The sequence below is a fragment of the Oratosquilla oratoria genome, chromosome 42 (genome assembly GCF_046742065.1).
Source record: "Oratosquilla oratoria isolate Oo_2021 chromosome 42, ASM4674206v1, whole genome shotgun sequence".
NCBI lineage: Eukaryota > Metazoa > Arthropoda > Malacostraca > Stomatopoda > Squillidae > Oratosquilla > Oratosquilla oratoria.
Window position 1 is genome coordinate 25671835 of NC_134818.1, and position 20344 is coordinate 25692178.

The window sequence follows — 20344 nt, forward strand, 5'->3', positions numbered from 1 at the left end:
GTTTTTGTATCTCGTAAGATCAAGTTTGTGTGTGTGTGTGTGTGTGTGTGTGTGTGTGTGTGTGTGTGTGTGTGTGTGTGTGTGTGTGTGTGTGTGTGTGTGTGCTTGTGCGTATGTGTGTATGTATGTATGTGTATTTGAGAGGTAGTTATAGTAAATAGATGAATAAACAGTGACAAGGACGTAATTATTTTTTATTGTATTCATTTATTGATTGATTAATTAATTAATCAACTAATTTGTTTATTTATCTATTTTATTTTTAATTTATTTATTACTATATCATTTATTTTTTCTTATGTATTTATTTGTTCTTATTCTATTTTTGATTGATTAAATAATTTTTCTATTTATTATTTTATTTTTTCATATATTATTATTATTATCATTTTTTTCCTGTAACCTTTCGTGCGGACACTCACAGACTTCGTACAGCGAGAAACGAATCCGCACGTGTAGTAGTCCTCATACCTATTTACATACGAATGCGAACAGTTTTGGTCAATAAAGTTAAATAAACTTCTTGACTTTGTTACTTTCGAACATTGTCCTCAGCAATGTGGTGTACAGACTAAAGGTGACGGCACACTAAGCTAGCATGATTTTCCTACTTCATTTGAGTAGAAACGGCTTCGGTTACAACATTCTAGACCTCCGTAAGGACATCTCAAAAGTGTGTCTAACATGACGCTAGCGTAATTTGACATTAGGAAATTTGAAAAACAAAAAATGACCGTAACCAAAGTCATTTTCACTTACACGATGTAGCAAAAGCAAGTAGCATGCTAGTGAGAAATGCTTAGTGTGCCGCCACCTTCATTTTTTATTCAAGAACTGCCGAAGTAAAGTACTTGTGAAGGAAAGGCCATCTTGGGTCAAAGCTATTACGTGAAATGGCAAACCGGTTCAAATTGTCGATGAACATTCCACCAAGAGGGTAGACGCCAGTCGCTTAACGAGGTCGGGAGGGTGGTGGGCGGGGCAGTTAACTGTTGCTTAACTATGCCTTTCTTAAAGCGTGAGAAGCTAACAGTTTAACTGATGTTGCACTTAAGTGGAAAAGTTAATTTTCATCGGTTATTTCAAGATAACCTGCTGAGCAACATCAGGTCCTATGTAAAAAAAAAAAGGTAAAATAGATAAATATGTGAATGAACAAATAAATAAATTGATAAATTGGTAAATAAATAATGTTATTAGTAATAGCCAGATTAACATCGGTAAAGAGTTCCACAGTAAGAAACGAATCATTTAAGTCCTAACCCATTTATTCTAGTCTTGAATTGGTTTTTAAGAGCCTTAATCCAGTTATTTGAGCCTTAACTCGGTTAATCGAGTCTTGATAAGGCTGTAGGAGACCCTTAACCTTAAACCTGTTTTTCGAGACACTTAATCCAGTTCTTCGAAACCCTGAACCCTGTGACTGGATTAGCTTAACGCGGCTATTGAAGAGTATCGTCCTAGTTAGATGAGAGTCTTAACCCGATTATAGGAGAGATATAACTTTATTATTCGAGGATTTTAACTCGTTTATTAGTTCACTTGGTTCTAATCTTTGTTATTCAGGAATTTTAATCCTGTTATTAGAGGATCTTAACCCGCTTATTTGAGTCTTAAACCGGTTATTTCTAGAGAATTAACTCTTGCATAGTTAAAAACTAGATTTACTTTACGTGCATGGTTTTTCACCCTGTCATAGTTGAATAAAATTAACATAAGATGGTCGTCGTTGTGTATGATAACAACTCTCATACAACGATTTTGTCGATAAAAAGCAACATTTTGTAAGGTGGGCTCTTAGGCTTTTCAATCCTTCAAAGGCAACATTTTGTAAAAAGGACTTTTACAAACTTGCCTTTTCAGCCTATCAAAGGCAACATTTTGTAAGGTGGGTTACTACGAAGATGTCCTTTACAATGGCGATATCTTGTAAAATGGGCTCTTATAATATCGATTTTTTCAATCCATCAAAGGTAACAATTTGTAAGATGGCAAAATTTCTTTCATAATCTTCAAAAGCAGCAAACACTTTGTAATGTGGGATCTAAGAAAATTGTCATTTTCAGTCTTTCAGGAGCAACATTTTGTAAGATGGACTCCCTAGCTGGTAGAGATAGTCAAAGACCTTAGGTTATAAAGAATGGCCCTTTGCAATCCTCAGAAGGCAACACACTGTTGCGTGCCCAAGACAGGTTCTCCGATTTGATTACGTAACCCTTTGGGTCCGGTGGAGGCGGCCAGGATGCCATCACGCACGAAGCTCCGGTCGGGTTTCATACGACTTTTTCCTTTTTTAGTACACAAGTTTTATTGAATGTGTCAGCGAGGATCGTAAATGCGGCAAAGTAGAATCCAGAGTGTTTATAGCGAGGAAATAGTTGACCGAATAATGAGGTGATAGTTTATAGGCAATTTCTATCCTCTCCCTTCCCCCAACTGCCACATCCTTTACACTTGCATCTCTTTCCCCTCTCTCTACCTCTCTCTCGCTCTCCTTTTTCCCCCTTATATCATTTTCTCTAGTCTTAGCCTTAACCCGGTGTCCTAATTAACAAAAAGCATAAGTGACCTTTTCAAATATTCTTACTTGTTTGGTTCTGTCTCTGTCGTTGCCCCTTTCCCTCTCCTCTGTTTGAAGCTCCCAGCCCCACTCTCTCTCTCTCTCTCTCTCTCTCTCTCTCTCTCTCTCTCTCTCTCTCTCTCTCTCTCTCTCTCTCTCTCTCTCTCTCTCTCTCTCTCTCTCTCATATACACTCTTTCTCATTTTTTCTCTCTATCTCTCTATGTATCTGTCATCTACATCTTTATATTTCACTTTATTTTTTCAAGCGATCGCCTTAACCCGTTGTTCTAATTAACCAAAGTATAAGTGACCTTTTCAGATATTCTTACCAGTCTGGTTCAGCTCAGCCACTACTTGCTTCACATTCATTATGGAACTTGTCTCATATACAGAGCAAGTCCTCTTTTGGACCTTGGCTCTGATGACAAACGCCTTGAGTTACTGGTAATTCCAGGCGACTTTATTCAGCTGAAGGGCGGCCCAGGTGTCAGAACAGGATCACAGCCAATCAAGACCCCCGTTCAGGGGTTATCACACTGGGCTAATTTTCCTCCCACATCGTACCTCCAACTTCCATTTGAATAATAGAATAGGACTTCGCCTTGCAGAAACCTAGACTTCTCTAAGGACATTTCTCCAGTATCTCTAACATTTGTATAGGTTCACATTGTCTCAGTGTATCATTCGGCTTGGCTATGTATGACGGTAAGATAATTATATATTACTCAAACGAACTCTTAATGGTCGACGCCTGTGAACCCCGTGGAAGCCCAGTGTGATAGCGCCTTTAGAGATCCAAGAAATCCGTCTGGTGTTAACCAGAATGAAGAGGATAAAGTCCCTTACCGTACCGAGAAATTGGCCTTTCTTGTGTGATTGTGGCAGGTTCTGGGCGAATATATCGAATATTAAGTTATACGTTATGTCGCAATTGAATTGGCAATATTGAATGAATATATACATTAATAAATATATAAATGAATACACCAATCATTGTCTTATAAGCCCAACACTAATAACACTTTAGAATTGGTCTACATATCTTATAACGAGATATTAATAAAAACTAGGATTGACTAACCTAACCCGTAACGTAAAATCTATCGCGCCATGCTCACAGTTACCTACGTATGATAAGCGACCAAGGGTTTACTACTTTAAAAAGACGAAACCGAGTATCTCAAGAGTCAGGGAACGCCTCTAGAGTACCTGTTCTTCCCCTTAGATGTGTAATTTGCATATGTATGGGTGGGTCGATCCTGCCCGACGTCATGTTCGGTTCGAGATTGATACCCGCATTAAGTGGCATGCGTACGTGAGACAAGGATAGTTAGTGCTACGTGCTCCGACAATGGTCTTGGGACTGTTCTTTTAAAAAAAAATCGCCAGACCTGGCGAACGCTCTCTACCATTAAAAAGTTAGACTGTGACTAACTTCATTGGAAAAAAGAATAATGTTAGAAAGCATTCGCCAGTGCTGGCAAAAGGTTTAAAAGTACAGCTCTTAAACAAGTCTAACTAATCACGTGCCTGAAGAACCCCCCGGACGTCAAGAGGTCTTGTTTTGCATAGGAATTGGCACCAGGCGACCCCACGCCGTGGCAACAAAGAAAGCGAGAGGAGCGCAATGCGCGCGTCTCGGGGTCCCATTGCAAATAAGAGTGTGGGAAGGACACAAACGGATCTTTAGGTCAAAAGAATAAATTGGAAGGAGTTACATAACTGTTTAACTCCTTGAGTGTTGTTTGTATGTTTGTTTTCGCTGTTTGCCGCCAGACGATTTTATTTACCTAAGATGGCTGCGGAGAGTAAGGCTTTGCTTACACTAGCGTTTTGAACCGCGCGGAAGCCGCTGCGGTACCGCATAGTCAAGGGAAAACTGCGCAGTTGTGAGTGAACGCTTCGATTGCGAATGCGCCCGCACACACACAAACACACACACGCACACACACACGCACACACACACACGCACACACACACACACACACACACACACACACACACACACACACACACACACACACACACACACACACACACACACACACACACACACACACACACACACACATATATACACACATTGTAATTGAACCACCGCGGTTCAAACCGCAGCGGTTGAAACTGCTAGTGTGAACAGAATCAAAGAGTTGATATTCATGCAGTCATATGTGCATTCACAGACGTACATACTTATGCACAAACACACCCACACACACCCACACGCTTACATAGATTAATTCATTATCGTAACTACTAAATAAAAACAAATCTAGCTTCACATGAAACATAGAATGAAAGAATTAACAATATTTAATCGAGATTTAGTAGAACTTTATGTTATGTGTTGCTAAATTCATAAAATTTAATTTGAACAAATTTGTCAGACGTAAACCAGATCAAAATTATAAGACGAATCACATGAATGACAGTAATTAACTCCTTCCGTGTTGAGTGGTCTTTTTTATTTCATTGTATCCTTTCATTTTATTTATTTATGTATTTATTTATCTTTTTTTATTTAATTGCAATACATCAGCGTATTATCATGATGAGGAGTTTTGATTCTTCAGTCCCTGGAACCAAAATTTCCAGAAGAGATGGACAAATAGGAAGGCTCTTGGTCTCAGAAGCCACCAATGTCAAACAATTTAATTCAGGGGTTCTTCAGATTCCTTTTTGTCCAGTCTTCAGGAGAATAAAGTCGTCTGGTATTAGCATGAATAGAATTGATCAAGTATGTCAATTTGCTATTGAGGTTGTGTAGGCCGATCGACAACTTTGACAAAATAAATAGATAAATGAAAATTATTGTATAAGGGAAAGATTGACATTACTGTACACAGTACACATACACATACACGCACACACACGCACAATCACACACACACGCGCGCGCGCACGCATACACACACACACACGCACACACACACACACACGCACACACACACACACACACGACTCGATGGCGCGCCACTACGACGGTTCGGGTTCGAATCCCGCCTAGGGCTGAAATAATTTCAGTATCGCTGCACTACGAGTCCTTACTCCAACTCTCGAGGGCGGGGAGTTGTGTGTGTGTGTGTGTGTGTGTGTGTGTGTGTGTGTGTGTGTGTGTGTGTGTGTGTGTGTGTGTGTGTGTGTGTGTGTGTGTGTGTGTGTGTGTAAGTGTGTGTGTGTGTGTGTGTGCATGTAAGGTCATAGCATTAACCATAGATCAGTCATATATGAGCTCAGAGCTCTCTTTCTGGAAGGAAATAGCGGTCGATTTCGAGTCCAACGCGTGATCCAAGACCATGGTGAATCTCTCTCTCTCTCTCTCTCTCTCTCTCTCACACACACACACACACACACACACACACACACACACACACACACACACACACACACACACACACACACACACACACACACACACACACACACACACACACACACACACACACACACACACACACACACACACATACACAACCACGCACACAATCAGCAGCTTCTGTGTATAACTGTGGTCACCTGTGTTGAAGGGATCACTGACCTACGATAACAATAGGATCACCAATGTTCCAGGAAATTCCGGCCTCATCCGCCGCTTTAAGTCTTTCCTGAACGGCGCCTTTTCAGGTCCGGCATCATGACAACGCGCCACGAGTGACCGCCCCGGCGCGGCGCCACCGCGCTTGTCGAGCCCCGTTAACCCTTCCAGTATGAGGGCGTTTTCATTTTGATTATTTATGTATTCATTAATCTATTTATTCATTTTTATGCATATATTTATTACTTTATTCATTTATTTGTCTATTTCTTTTCATTTAGATATTTGATATTTTTATATATTGATTTATTTTACTTATATTTTACTTATTGTATTCATTGTGTTTTTAGCTATTGGCAGACGATTTCATTCGGATGAGAGAGTGGATTCGTGATTTTTTTATTTATTTATTTGTTTATTTATTTATTTATCTATTTTAGCCTCTGACAGTCAGAAAACTACTCGAAAACCACCATTTTGAAAGACTTAACTGCCACTCATTATTTGCTGACAGAAAATATACTAATGGTATTATATACTTTCTAACAAACGGGGCCACTAATTTGTCAGATACAATATCTAGTTTCAATGGCGTCAAGTGTGGTATACTATTTGTACTCTCCGAGTAAATTTGATATTTCTACTCACTCTCATGTAAAACTAAACAAATTTTGCTGAATTTTTCATATCAGACCTTGTTAAACGACTCGGTACAATAGCGTCGAGTGGTTGTCCATAGGGATAGAAGCTCTGGAAAACAACAGTTCATAATAACAGCATTAGGTGAATCATTGGAGCATGAAACGGACACGTTGTTCTTTGTGTAATAGGCAAAAGAAATGCCGTTTCCCAAATAAATGTGTGCATGTATGTATATATATATATATATATATATATATATATATATATATATATATATATATATATATATATATATATATGCGTGTGTGTGTGTGTGTGTTTGTGTGTGTGTGTGTATGTGTGTGCGTGTGTGTGTGTGTGTGTGTGTTTGTGTGTGTGTGTGTGTGTGTGTGTGTGTGTGTGTGTGTGCTTGCGTGTTTTATTTTTGTAGAATCTTTATGGTCGCATACGATTCAATTTTGTATATCAAACTACATAAATTCTTCAGTCATTATTTTTGAGAAAAAAAAAGATAAATAGTTTCATTTCTCATCACGCGTTGTGATTAAGAGTAAAAATTTTCTTGTTTTCCAACAATACTTTATGTATCGGAAAACGTAAAAAAAACAAAAAAAGACGAGACAAGAAAAACAGTAGACTTCAAAGGAAAGACGATAAATGAAGGGCGTGAGAGGAGGAGAGATGAAAGACGACCTGGAAGGCTGAAACAGCAACGGCGGGGGAGAATTGTGATTGAGATGAGAGTCATTTGCGCCCGCGCGAGAGGAATAATGCAAGTCGCGTGGAAAACTATGAAAGAGGGAGGGAAGATTAAAGAGTCGCCCGAGATGAGAAAGAGAGAGAGTCGTACAAGTGGTTAAGGAGAGACGTAAGGAGAGCAACAGAAAGATGGGATAGTAGTAAGAGGAAACGTTAAAGGTCCGAGGCGAGAAGGAGCGAGATAAAAAGAAAGGGAGTCGTACAAGTGGTAAAGGAGAGATGTCAGAAGAACGGTGGAAAAGTGGAATGGTAGAGAGACAGAAAGAGCAAGAAAAAAGTGAGAGAAAGCGAGAGTAAAAATATGAGTGTTTGTGTGCGAGGGAAAATGAGAGAAAGAGATACAGACAGAGAATTAGAGAATAAGAAAAAAGGAGAGAGAGAGAGAGAGAGAGAGAGAGCACCAAAGGAAGGAGAGGGAGGTACAAGCACATAAAGAAAATCTCTGGAAGAAGGAAGGAAAAGCAAGGCTGTGTGTAATCAGACCCGCAGCGTCGCGCCGCGCCGCGCCGTAGTCCTCCGGAGACGAGCCATCTAATACGAGAGGCGCGCGCATTGACACTTACTCACCATTAGATAACACCAAAAAAATCACTCGTATGCACAAATAATCAAGGAGTATCTTGAAGTACATTGAAGTTGTAGAATATTTCTTAAGACGAGTAATATACATGCAAATGTGCGTATACACATATTAATCATATACACAATTATACACATACATATAAATCATATGTATGTAAATATACACATACACATACATATAAATGTAAATTATATAGTCGTAAATAAATGCATACATATAAATCATATACATGTAAATATACACATACAGTATATCAAGGAAGAAAGGCAGCATTCTCTACCTCGACATGAAAGATGATCGAGGGTTTGTGCGTGCGCATTGTCCTGTCTGCGGTGTCAACACTGGGGGCGGGGTGGGGGATGGGGGCGCCACCGTCCGAGCCTTAGGAAGAAGCCCAAGACCGTTAGGCAAAACCTGTCTGGAGCCCAATGTCCCAAAACAGGTCCTTGACTCCCATCAGCGGGCAAATTGGGACACAGCGAAGGATGTTAAGGACGAAGTTGAAAGAACTTGGGAGTTCGGAGAGAAAGGGACTTCGATTCTTTATCTTCGAGACTTCCTCAGTGGCTCTCGACAGCGCGGGGGTCCTGCACTGAGCTGAATAGAATAGTCTGGAGTCAGCCAGGATAGGATCTGTGTTGGTGCTACCTTAGCGTTATCTTTCTTTCCTCAACCGAGATTGTCCTTAGGGACATATACGCTGGTAAACCACAGCCCACAAAAACAAGAACCCGTATCTGTATATCTTTGTTTTCTTTCCTTTGCACATTTTTTTTCTTTCTACATCTTTTAGCTCTTTTTCCCTCCCTTGTTTGCTTTCTTTTAGGAATATAACTTTATCTATGCCCACATTTGGTTTTCTTTATAGTCCATTTATTTTCAGTCTTCGTCTTTTCTAAGGTTTCTTGTGTGTGTGTGTGTGTGTGTGTGTGTGTGTGTGTGTGTGTGTGTGTGTGTGTGTGTGTGTGAGCGTGTGTGTATGTGCATGAGTATGCATGTGTGTATATATGTGTCTGCATATGTGTTTATGTGAATGTGTGTGTGTGTGACGACCCACCTATGGGCCAGGCTAGTCGCGACACAAAAAAAATATGTTAAGGCCGTGCGCAGTTCGCAAGAATGACAGTTTCTATCAATTGAGGGTTGTTAAATGCAACCGAAGGAGGTCCAAAGGACTGCTTGTGTCTAAACGATGGGTATAGGAATTCTACGCAAGAACTGATGAACAGTGGGCGTATCTCAACACGGCTTGTCTAGGCTTTCTGGTCTCTGCTTCTCTGCTTCTCTGTCGTCGCTCCTCGGGTCCTCTCTGCCCGGCCTTATATAGCCCGGGTATTGGTGATTACGTTTCCTGGATGTCGATGGTTACTTAAACTAGGCAGTTCAACTACTTCTAACCAATGGGAAAGAAGAACATCTTTTCGCGCCAAATTATGTAACGTTTTCTGAGCTAGGCGTCATCTGACTGAACGTATTCGAAGCGCGCCCCAACAGACAGGCATTGCGCAATAGTTTACTTAATATGATACATTTTTATATACACAGATACGTATTATGAAAAAAGATACACAAAATTCCTTTCAACAAGTGACAATAATAACATTAATGATAACACACATCTTATTCACGCAAGGCGTACTTTAAAAATACAATCAGGAAACTTTATTCAAACATGGGCGTCACACAGTACAAACACAGGATTCTATTCACGCTAAGGACGTGACAGTGTGGATGTGTATGTGCGCGTGTATGTGTACGCGAGTGTATGTGTTTGTGTGTGTGTGTGTGTATGTAGGTGTGTGCTGCGTCTGTGTGTGTGCGTTTGTGTGTGTGTGTGTGTATGTGTGTGTGTGCGTGCGTCTGTGTGTGTGCGTTTGTGTGTGTGTGTGTGTGTGTGTGTGTCTGTGTGTGCGCGCGTTTGTGTGTGTGTGTGTGTGTGTGTTTGTGTGTGCAAAGTGCAGTAGTTGGAAAAAGCACCTTAGAAGAGAACTCTCGGGCGGGATTTCCCAGGTTCAAAACATATTTGGCGTTGTCTCATAGTCTGCGGTTTCAAAATGTTTCACACAATATATGCTCAGTTACTTTGACCAACTCTATCTGCATATGCTTCCACTGTTGGCAAGCGTTCCTCAGTTTTGTCTAAGTAAAGAATGTACCCACGGCTTCTTTCCTATGATACTATTCTGTCATGTCAGACATCATTCTGAATATCGCCAGTCAAATATTAAAGGAACTCTCCTCCCCTCTGTTCGACAGTCAATTATTTTTCCAGAGTTACTACTTATTCGTTAAGTGATATGTCTCAGACAAGGAAAAACCTTGGAAACAAGTAGATATGTTGCTGGGTGTGTGTGGGCACACATACACACACACACACATACACAAGTTCCCGGCCGCCACTACGGCGGTCTGGGTTCGAATCTTGCCCAGGGCTTAAATTATTTCAGTATCGCTGCGCTGCGAGTTGTTACTCCAATTCTCGTGGGCGGGGAGTTGGGTGTGTGTCTGCGTGTAGGATCACGCACATATACACACGCACACACACAAACACAAACACGCGCGCGCATACACACACACATACACACACACACACACACACACACACACACACACACACACACACACACACACACACACACACACACACACACACACACAGGTACACACGTGTATGTGAGTGTGTGTGTGTGCGTAGACACTGACACAAATACAGATACGCAGACGAGATTAGCAGGAGCTGGGCGAAAGTGTTGCAGACAGACCCGCGGGATAAGGTTCAGCTGCTCCAACTTGCCGTGCTTGTTTTTGCGGCGGAGCCCGGGCGGCCGTAGTAGGGTGGGCGTCCTGATTCAGCGGCAGCAGGGGAAGTTTTTTTTTGCCTTTGACCTGTCCAGGATGACCCCAACTGCGGTGGTGGGGGGGAGGAGAAAAACGATAAAAGCTGCAAGAGTTATTTTAGAAAGCGAGAGGTTTGTCAGGCTTCGGTCTTATCGGGAGCGTGGCGGGGATCTTGGGTCGGATATGGTCGATAAATGTAGAACTTCTACCAAAACGGACAGAGAATGGGTAGTCTTTTACGGCTCAGGTAGCCTTCCTAGCGATGGCACAGATACTAGAAAAGATTAGCACCAGTCCAGCTAGAATTCTTAACCCTTTTGTTACTGAGGGGATTCCAGGGGGACGAATCAAATCACCCGGCAATAACTTGAGTAAAAGGAAAAGTGTCACCCAGTACGGAAAGGGTTATTGAAGATTGGCTTTAATCCCCTTCACTACCTGAGAGGTGCCACGGAGATGAATAGAGTAGCCTGGCCGCAGCCAGAGTATAGGGGTGGATAGGAGAGACGACGGCTGCAGGGCGAATGTAATTGGTCAGGAAATAAAAGAGGGCGTGGCTTACTTTGACCGAGATCACGTCGGTGACTGAAATTAGTACTTCGCCTGAGATAACTAGCCATTATTCCTTGAGGACAACATCACACCAGTCGATTTATTCACACATTTCGTACCTTGGAAGTTTGATTTCAGTTGTCTGTAGGATATCCTTACTGGTCTACTGCAGGACCAGTAAGGCTATCCACCTGAGGAGGAAGATACGGCTTATATATCTCACCACAGTGGCTTGATTTGGTTTTGGCAAGGCTGTATGGATGGTGAGAAGTGCTGCATGCTGGGCTCTGGCTGTGAATGAAGCACAAACAAACTTATTTGCATACACTTCCTTGTCTTGTCTGGGTACGGAGACATTCAGTGTGTCATGACCTTAACACGTGTCTGCAGACGGACCTCGCCGGCACTCTCTCAACCTCGGCCAAAGACGCCACCTTTGCCTTGTGCACGTGGGCAGCTAGGACAAGGGTGAGAAGTGTCACTACAGACAGAACTTTCTCTTAGATGAATATGTTTGGATTTTTTTTTACGATGATGAAGAACGGGGATCTGTGTGTGGCGTTTCCGCATGTCATCTAGTGACTTAGCACCTTTCTTAAGATGTGGCACTTAACACGCTTGTGTTCTGCCTCTTCATCTCTCTCTGTCCCTCTCTCTCTATCTTTCTCTCTCTGTTTCTCTCTCTGTCTCCCTTTCTCTCTCTCTCTCCTCCTTTTCTCTCTGTCTCCTTCTCCTTTTCTCTCTCTCTCTCTCTCCTTCTCCTTCTCTCTCTCTCTCTCTCTCTCTCTCTCTCTCTCTCTCTCTCTCTCTCTCTCTCTCTCTCTCTCTCTCTCTCTCTCTCTCTCTCTCTCTCTCTCTCTCTCTCTCTCTCTCTCTCTCTCTTTTATACAATATATATATTGAAAAGGTGTGCCATCAGAACTCAGTTCACAGAAAAGTCGGGTGTAGAAAAAAGTTATGAAAATTAATCAGTAGGCAAGTAAACAGTTATCTTTGTATACAAATGAATGATGAAATAAATATACGAATACATGAATAATAGACTAACAGATGTGTGAGCGTGCGCCTGTGTCTGTGTGTATGTGCGTGTTTGTGTGTCTGCCTGTGTGTGTATGTGTGTGTGTGTGTGTGTGTGCGGGCGTGTGCATGTGTGTGTATATATGTGTGAGCGTGCGCCTGTGTCTGTGTGTATGTGCGTGTTTGTGTGTCTGCCTGTGTGTGTGTGTGTGTGTGTGTGTGTGTGTGTGTGTGTGTGTGTGTGTGTGTGTGTGTGTGTGTGTGTGTGTGTGTGTGTGTGTGTGTGTGTGTGTGTGTGTGTGTGTGTGTGTGTGTGTGTGTGCGTGTGTGTGTGTATGTGTGTGTGTGTGTGTGTCCACGTGTTCGTGTGTATACAGTACGTACTTACATAACCATGAACCCTTGGGTAAGCGTGCATACTTATTATTCCGATAAAAATGATGACAGTTACGTGTGACCTCCGACACGGAGCCGTTTCTCACATATACATGTGTTGTGAAGAGAGAGAGAGAGAGACGGGGGAGTGGAGAAGAGAGAGTAATATTTCTATTTTACCTCCAAGAGATGCTGAGATGGAAGGAATGTTAAATAGGCTTTGATGTGTATGAAGTGGCTGTATGATATTACCTGCCTGTCCCTTTAATAAGGGGGAAAAGGTATTTGGTGCGTGTGTGTGTGTGCATGCGCGCGCGTGTATGTGTGTGTGTGTGTGTTGTGTATGTACATACATGTACGTGTGTACGAGATTCTTATGTCCCTTCTAACACTACTTGCATTGTATGCAAAACTCGGAACTTCTTCCTAGGAGTCGTGATTATGGTATCCTTGTCCCTCCTCTCGGTCCGGTGCTGCGTGTTTTGCTGCGGCCGGAGCCACTCGGAGTTAAGGTTATCTCTTTGAATATAATGAAGCCATTTACAGGTTTTGTTGAACCCAAAGGTTTTGTCAGGTTGAGTCCGTTGCAACGGAGTGGAACCCAATCGAACTCCCTCGATAGAACGAACCTCTTTATGGACTCTTTCGTAGGTAACGGAAGAAGGTTAACCTCAAGCCAAGGGGATTAAACATAACTCAAATTAGACTCTGCTCCTGCCCCTCTCAGCTGCATAGAATAACCTTTCCTTAACCAGAGTAAAATATATAAAGTATACCATCGTAGAGACAGGATTTTTTTTTTTTTTTTTTTTTTTTTTTTGTACGGACGCCACCACAATCCTTGTCCCCTTAATTCCCTAGCGAATCACAATCGCTACTGAATAACGCGTATTGGGTGAGGGAAGTGTGCGATTGGCCAAGAAATAGAATGGGCGTGGTTTGTTTCGCACGAGAAAAGAAAACGGGGCGTGTGACATTTTCCCATTTTCTGTAACTTCTACTTCTTCACATTCTCAGCATCACCCTACCCCGTCCACCCCTCCCGGTTCCTCTCGCAGTAAGACCACCGGTTCAACCGGTTCGGATTCCAGGTCTGATAAAACAGCTGTTACGTCGGGGCAAGTAGCCCCCATCAACACGGTGCTTTACATTGGGTGGATGGGGTTTATTTTGGCTAAAAACAGGGATTTTAATCAGCTGAGGGGTCCCGTTACGACAGGGGTCCGTACCCCTGAACTGCATAAAATCGTTTGTGATTAGCCAGAATAAAAACCTTACTCTACGTCACCGTGTTGAGGGGATTAAAGGCTTGACAATTGACTACCCACACACTAAAACCGATAAGGATTTTTAGGTTTGGGGTCCACGCTTCTTCGACTTCTGACCTCTGAAGGCGGGGGGAGGTAGGGGAGGGCGAGGGGGGGCTTTGGGTCCTTTCACTGCGGGGGCACCGACCCACCCCATCCCCCTATCAGCTGACTGAGGTCGTGGTTTGACTGTGATGGAACCAAGGCGTGTTTGTTTATTTCTTTGTGTGTTTGTTTGTTTATTCATTTATTCATTAATCTATACGTTAATTCTTTACTTTTTTACTTGTTGAATCCTTTTTATTGTTTATTTGCTAATATGATTAAATTTCTATTTATACATTTGTTCATCTTTATATATATCAATGTTTTATTTAACAATGGATTCATTAATTTAGCTACATATCTGCATACACATTTATCTCTTTATGCATTCATTCATCTACTTGTTTATTACCTGTTTATGTACTAATTTATATTTTCATCTATTATCAATTTATGTGTTTATTTTTTTGTATATTATCCATTGATTTATCTACTTATTTATCATTATGTATTGATTTATCTATATATCTATTATCTATTCATATATATATATATATATATATATATATATATATGAATAGATAAATAAATACATATATATATATATATGTATTTATTTATTCTATATGTATTCATTTATCTATATATCTATTATCTACAGTATCTATTTATATATTTGTGTATTTATTTACTATGTATTCATCTGTATATCTATTACCTATTTATGTATTCATTTATCTTTTCATCTAATATCTATGCATCTGTTATTACTTTTTCTGCATCTAACCTTGTTAAAGACCGGAAGGCCGACTCCTGTTGAAATACCTTACCGATGTATAACTCATTGTATCACTTATTTGATAATAAATTGACGCAACCTTTCGGTTGAAAAAAATCACCCCTTTCTCCTCTCCTCCCCCTTTTCCCCTCCCCCTCCCCATTTCCTCTTCCCCCCTACCCCCTTTCACCCTCCCCTTCCCCTTCCACCTTTCCCCTTCCTCTCTTTCCCTCAGTATGCAAGGCAGCTTCCTTTTAATCCCCCCTTGAATCAATTCAGTCCCGTAGAGTTTATGTAAGCCTTTGGTCTCTGACGATTTTAGCATTTGTTCTAGATGTCGCCAGGCGAGTTTATTAGGTTGAGCCTCAAAACACCTCCCCACCCCCCGAGGGGTCACAAACTATTTCGCTTACCCTTCAGTCCAGTGTCACAATTGTTTGGTGTTTTTCCCTTTGATTCTGTTTAGCGCCAGATCATTTCATTCGGTTGATGGCACCACTTTGGTGGCAAGGGAACTCAAGGATCTCCACAGACTTTGAAACAAAAAGTGAAAAAGTAAGATAAAATCAAATCAAATCAAATCAAATAAGATGAGATACAATGGTTGAGAATCCACGGGGCTGTTCGTCATTACTCCAAATTGTATATCTTTGCGTATTTTTGTTATTCAGCCTCGAAAATCTACTGCAGAACCGTCGGCCTATCCCTTGTAAGAATGTTACAGCCTCTGTATAGTACCCTTGCCACTGTGGCTGGTTCCGCCTTGGCAAGATCGTGTGTTAAGCGTGAAGTGCAAGGGAAGTTGTCCAGGGCAATATTGGCGTGTTTGTGGTTGTGGTCATTTGCGTGGTCAGTCAGCTGATCAGCCCGACTAAAATTGTCGAAATGTCCCATCTGCTAAAATAAAAGAAATAATATATAGATAATAATAATAGCAATAATGATGATGATGAAATAAAAGAGATAAATAAATAAAATAGAAAAATATAGATGAATAGAAATAGAGAATCAAATGGAACGTAAATAGATATATAAGCAAATAGATAACCAAATAAATGAATAAACATATAAATACGTACATAAGTAAATAGATAAACAGATAAACAAATATATAAAATAGGAAAAAATAAGTTGAGTACCTCCAGGCTCCTTGCATGATTCCGTGGAATTTCGCAGTCAAGCAAATGATCTCCCTGGCCACAGGCTCTATTTGTCAAATAATCGAAACTCCTCATCTGATCTGAGAATTCCCAAAGGTTTGCGTGATTTGGGTTCCAATCGCGTCCTTTCTGATGTTTATACTTTGGTCCCGTGTCCCCGCCAATCAACACGATCCCATCAACTAGGCCGACTGGAGGAAAATGCAAGTGTCTTTGGGATCCAGCATGAACCAATAGCTTGCAATAAAAAGAATCAAATGAAAAAAGGTTATAGACCAAGTACGAGTATAGTTGAAGACAGGAATTTCTGGTCCAAAGATTTAGAAATATTAATATTCTTCTTAAACTGGAAATACAATAAGGGGGAGTGATTGCTATGCCTGATTAGTGGGTGTCTGCTTATCATTTGCGTATGTGTGTGTGTGTATGTGTACGTGTGTGAGTGTGTATGTGTACGCGTGTGAATATGTATGTGTGTGAGTGTGCGTGCATGTGTGTATGTGTGAGAGTGAGTGTGTATGTGTGTGAGTGTATGTGTGTGTGTGTGTGTGTTTGTGTGTGTGTGTATTCACCTTGGTCTTTGGATCACGTGTTGGACTCGTGATCGACAGCTATTTCCCTCCCGGAAGAGAGCTCAGAGCTCGTATGACCGATCTATGGGTAATGCTATGACCTTTCACACACACACACACACACACACACACACACACACACACACACACACACACACACACACACACACACCCAACTCCCCGCCCACGAGAGTCAGAGTAACGATCCGAAGCACAGCGATACCGAAATAATTTCGGCCCTGGGCAGGATTCGAACCAGGTACTGCGAGTACCACCGTACTTACCAATCCAGTGACCTACCAACCGCGCCACCGAGTCGTGTGTGTGTGTGTGTGTGTGTGTGTGTGTGTGTATGTGTGTGAGTGTGTATGTGTGTGTGTGTGTGTGTGTGTGTGTGTGTGTGTGTGTGTGTGAGTGTGTATGTGTGTGTGTGTACGCACCTGTGTGCATGTACACGTACCCCTATATAGTGCTCTACCCCTTGCTGTTTCCACCAGTCACGTCCTAAGGATCAAAGACTATCTTAAAATACATCGCTACAATGACGCCCTCTACAACAGAGGTTCCTAACTAGAGGTAGGGCGGGGGGCACACTCCCAGGGAATGCGAAACCAGTTTCCTAGGAGTACTAGGATCTATATTTGTATCCACTCTTTCAGCGGGTCTGAGGAAACCGAGGCTCACCATATGGCAACAGCTCCGTGGAGACGTTGCCACAAAGTGAGTTTAACTTTTCTTTGCCCGCACGACACAGAGTATGTTTGTTTGTAATTTTGCGGTGTATTTCCTAGTAGCTAATAAGAGCTTTAGGCTTCATTACTATCGTACTGTATTTTTTTATCAATATCATGGATGGACAATTACGGATATTATTTTTATTTTCTATTAGTAAAGTTTTAGTCGTCAAATTTTAGGTGTTAGGACGAGTTGGTAGTTCAGAATTGGTGCAAAGAAGAAAAAGGGAAGAGGAAGAAGAGGAGGAAGAGGAAGAGGAAAAATTAGTAAGACATTATCATGTCTTCTAATTGTCTCTTATTACGCAAATATCGTTTTGATTCCTAGAGATGCCTTTCTAGATGCCACCAAGAACCCATTATGACAACCCCCAAGATTAGCTGAGACATTACGAGAACGGCTTATCTAGAGCTTGTTAACACCAAAGTGTCGGTAATAACCAGTCCTTGAGGACAATATTCCACCTCAAGAAGTAATGTCAAGGAGAGATTTAAAGGTAGTAACGGAACGGAGTGACAGTTAGAAAAAAAAAATCTTTATTGAAGGGAGACTTATATCTTAACTCACCCTCCCATACCCACGTAGTGGAAAGTAAGAAACCCTTGGTAGGGCAAAGCCTTATCAGTTACGGCAAGCTGCTGTTTCATTTATTCATTTATTTATTTATTTTACTTATTCATTTTTGTTTTTGTTTTTTATAATTTTTTATGCCGATGTTGGGTCGCCTCCCCGCCTGGCCAGGGCTGTCGGAAACCAATGCCTTATACTCCGCACCGGGCCCCCGGAATCGAACTTATATCCACCTGCTCATGAGTTCGACATGGTCTCCACCGTATCAAATTGTAAGATGTTGAGTGACTATGGTCCGAAGGGGTGTAACCGAAGTCTCTTAGTGATTGATGGGATTCACCGAAGTGAAAGAGGTTAAGACTGCGTTAATTCACTGCTTTGAATCTACGGGCTTTATTCTGGTTAGTTTCAGGGGATTTTATCCACCTGGGAGGGGTAGGGGGAGCGGAAGGTGAGGTTCCATACAGGACGAGAAGAAATGCCATCGTAGCTTTCATCTACAGTTTTACATCTACACGACACTTATCGCCTGCATTCATCTACATCACCGTCCGTCTACGAAAACCAGTCTAACTTTCTTGTCTACGTCACACCTACTTTCATCTACTGTACCCTGTCCTAAACTACTTTGACCCCATTCCTCCTTATCACGACATGGTCTGCCCAACTCCCATTACCGCTGTCGCTCTACCGCGTCCTGTTGGGCTTTCCATTGTGTTCTCTATAACACACAAGATTCCAATGGACGATTGACACAAGCAAGGCACCAGACCGACAGAAGACCTTTTGATCTATAACGAGATGGAATGTAAAAAAAAAAAGGGAGAGAAAGTCATAAAAATAGAATAAAATGAAACACAAATAGATAATCAATTGAAGTAATCAATTGAAGTACATTTTGTCTAAACATCATTATTTCATTTGCAATGTTTCTATTCCTCTCCTCTTTCAATGTTTACTGTCTTCCTCATCGTTTTCATCTTTTTTCTTCACACGTATCGACTTCTCGTCGTGCGCCGTCCACGACACGACGTCGTGCTCTCCAATAACCATGGGTGTCTATGGACGCTTGTACACGTCAGAACCACGATCACGAGTGTGAAAGCGAAAAGTCAAATCGTGTGAAACGAGCCATCCTCTTTATTCCTAAGCAATGTTCCCTCCAGACCTTACAAATCTTCCTCCTCTTCCTTCTGATTGATTTTAACCCTTTCAGTGCAACCAAAGACTTATGATTTGTTCAGATGGTTTTGTTCAGGAGAAAGAAACCCTCCCGAGGGTCCGTGTAGGGTTTGTTGTGGCACAGACCAGGACGTTTGGTTTGAAGACGGCAACTGGTGACACATTTGGCAGAGTAAACCTCATGATTATGAAGACGAGGCCTTTAATGAACATACGTTCAATAAAGTCTTCGTTCTTAAATGGTGTTTACTCTGTCAAAAACAAGGCGAACTGAAGAAGTCATTCTATCTATTTATCTGCCTATATATCTCTCTTCTTATCTATATCTATCTGTCTATCTCTATTTATCTATCTGTCTATTTCTCTCTCTCTCTCTCTCTCTCTCTCTCTCTCTCTCTCTCTCTCTCTCTCTCTCTCTCTCTCTCTCTCTCTCTCTCTCCCTCTCCCTCTCCCGCCCCTCTCTCTCTCTCTCTCTCTCTCTCTCTCTCCTCTCTCTCTCTCTCTCTCTCTCTCTCTCTCTCTCTCTCTCTCACTCTCACTCTCTCTCTCTCTCTCTCTCTCTCTCTCTCTCTCTCTCTCTCTCTCTCTCTCTCTCTCTCTCTCTCTCTCTCTCTCTCTCTCTCTCTCTCTCTCTCTCTCTCTCTCTCTCTCTCTCTCTCTCTCTCCATCTATCTATCTCCCTCTCTCTCTCTCTCTCTGGGCACAACAATTCCTGTATCACTCCGTATGCAAAACACTCTGGCACAGCTAAAGAACGCGTCTCCTTTTCTTTTGCAGACGATACCTGATAGTGGCGGGCCGGACAGTGATACCGGGGAGTGTGTACCGGGTGTCCGTGTACCACATCGGCAACGATGAGCCTCTGACCGTACGAGCCTCCCTCCTGCTCGACGGCAAACAGGTGATGGCCGCCAAAGACGTGATCAAAGCCTCAGATTTAACCGACATTCTTCTTCAGGTAAGTACTCTTAGGGTCTGTTGCTATGGTTACCCCTTTGGGTGATGCTGAGAGATTTGATGTTTCCAGGTGAATGCATTTGTAAAATGAGAGGTTACAATCTGAACATCTCTCAACACCCTATATATAAATATATAAATATATATATATATATATATAAATATATATATATAT

General features: G+C 41.7%; 1 protein-coding gene across 4 annotated transcripts in view; it reads left to right on the top strand.

Moving 5' to 3' along the window:
* The window catches only part of LOC143021487 (CD109 antigen-like), a 689873-nt gene that overhangs the window by 337132 nt on the left and 332397 nt on the right, over nucleotides 1–20344 (top strand). For all 4 annotated transcript variants that reach the window (XM_076179031.1, XM_076179029.1, XM_076179030.1 and 1 more), the window contains one exon: nucleotides 19990–20170. In XM_076179031.1, coding sequence (XP_076035146.1) covers nucleotides 19990–20170 — 181 coding nt within the window. The remainder of the gene's footprint in view (nucleotides 1–19989; nucleotides 20171–20344) is intronic.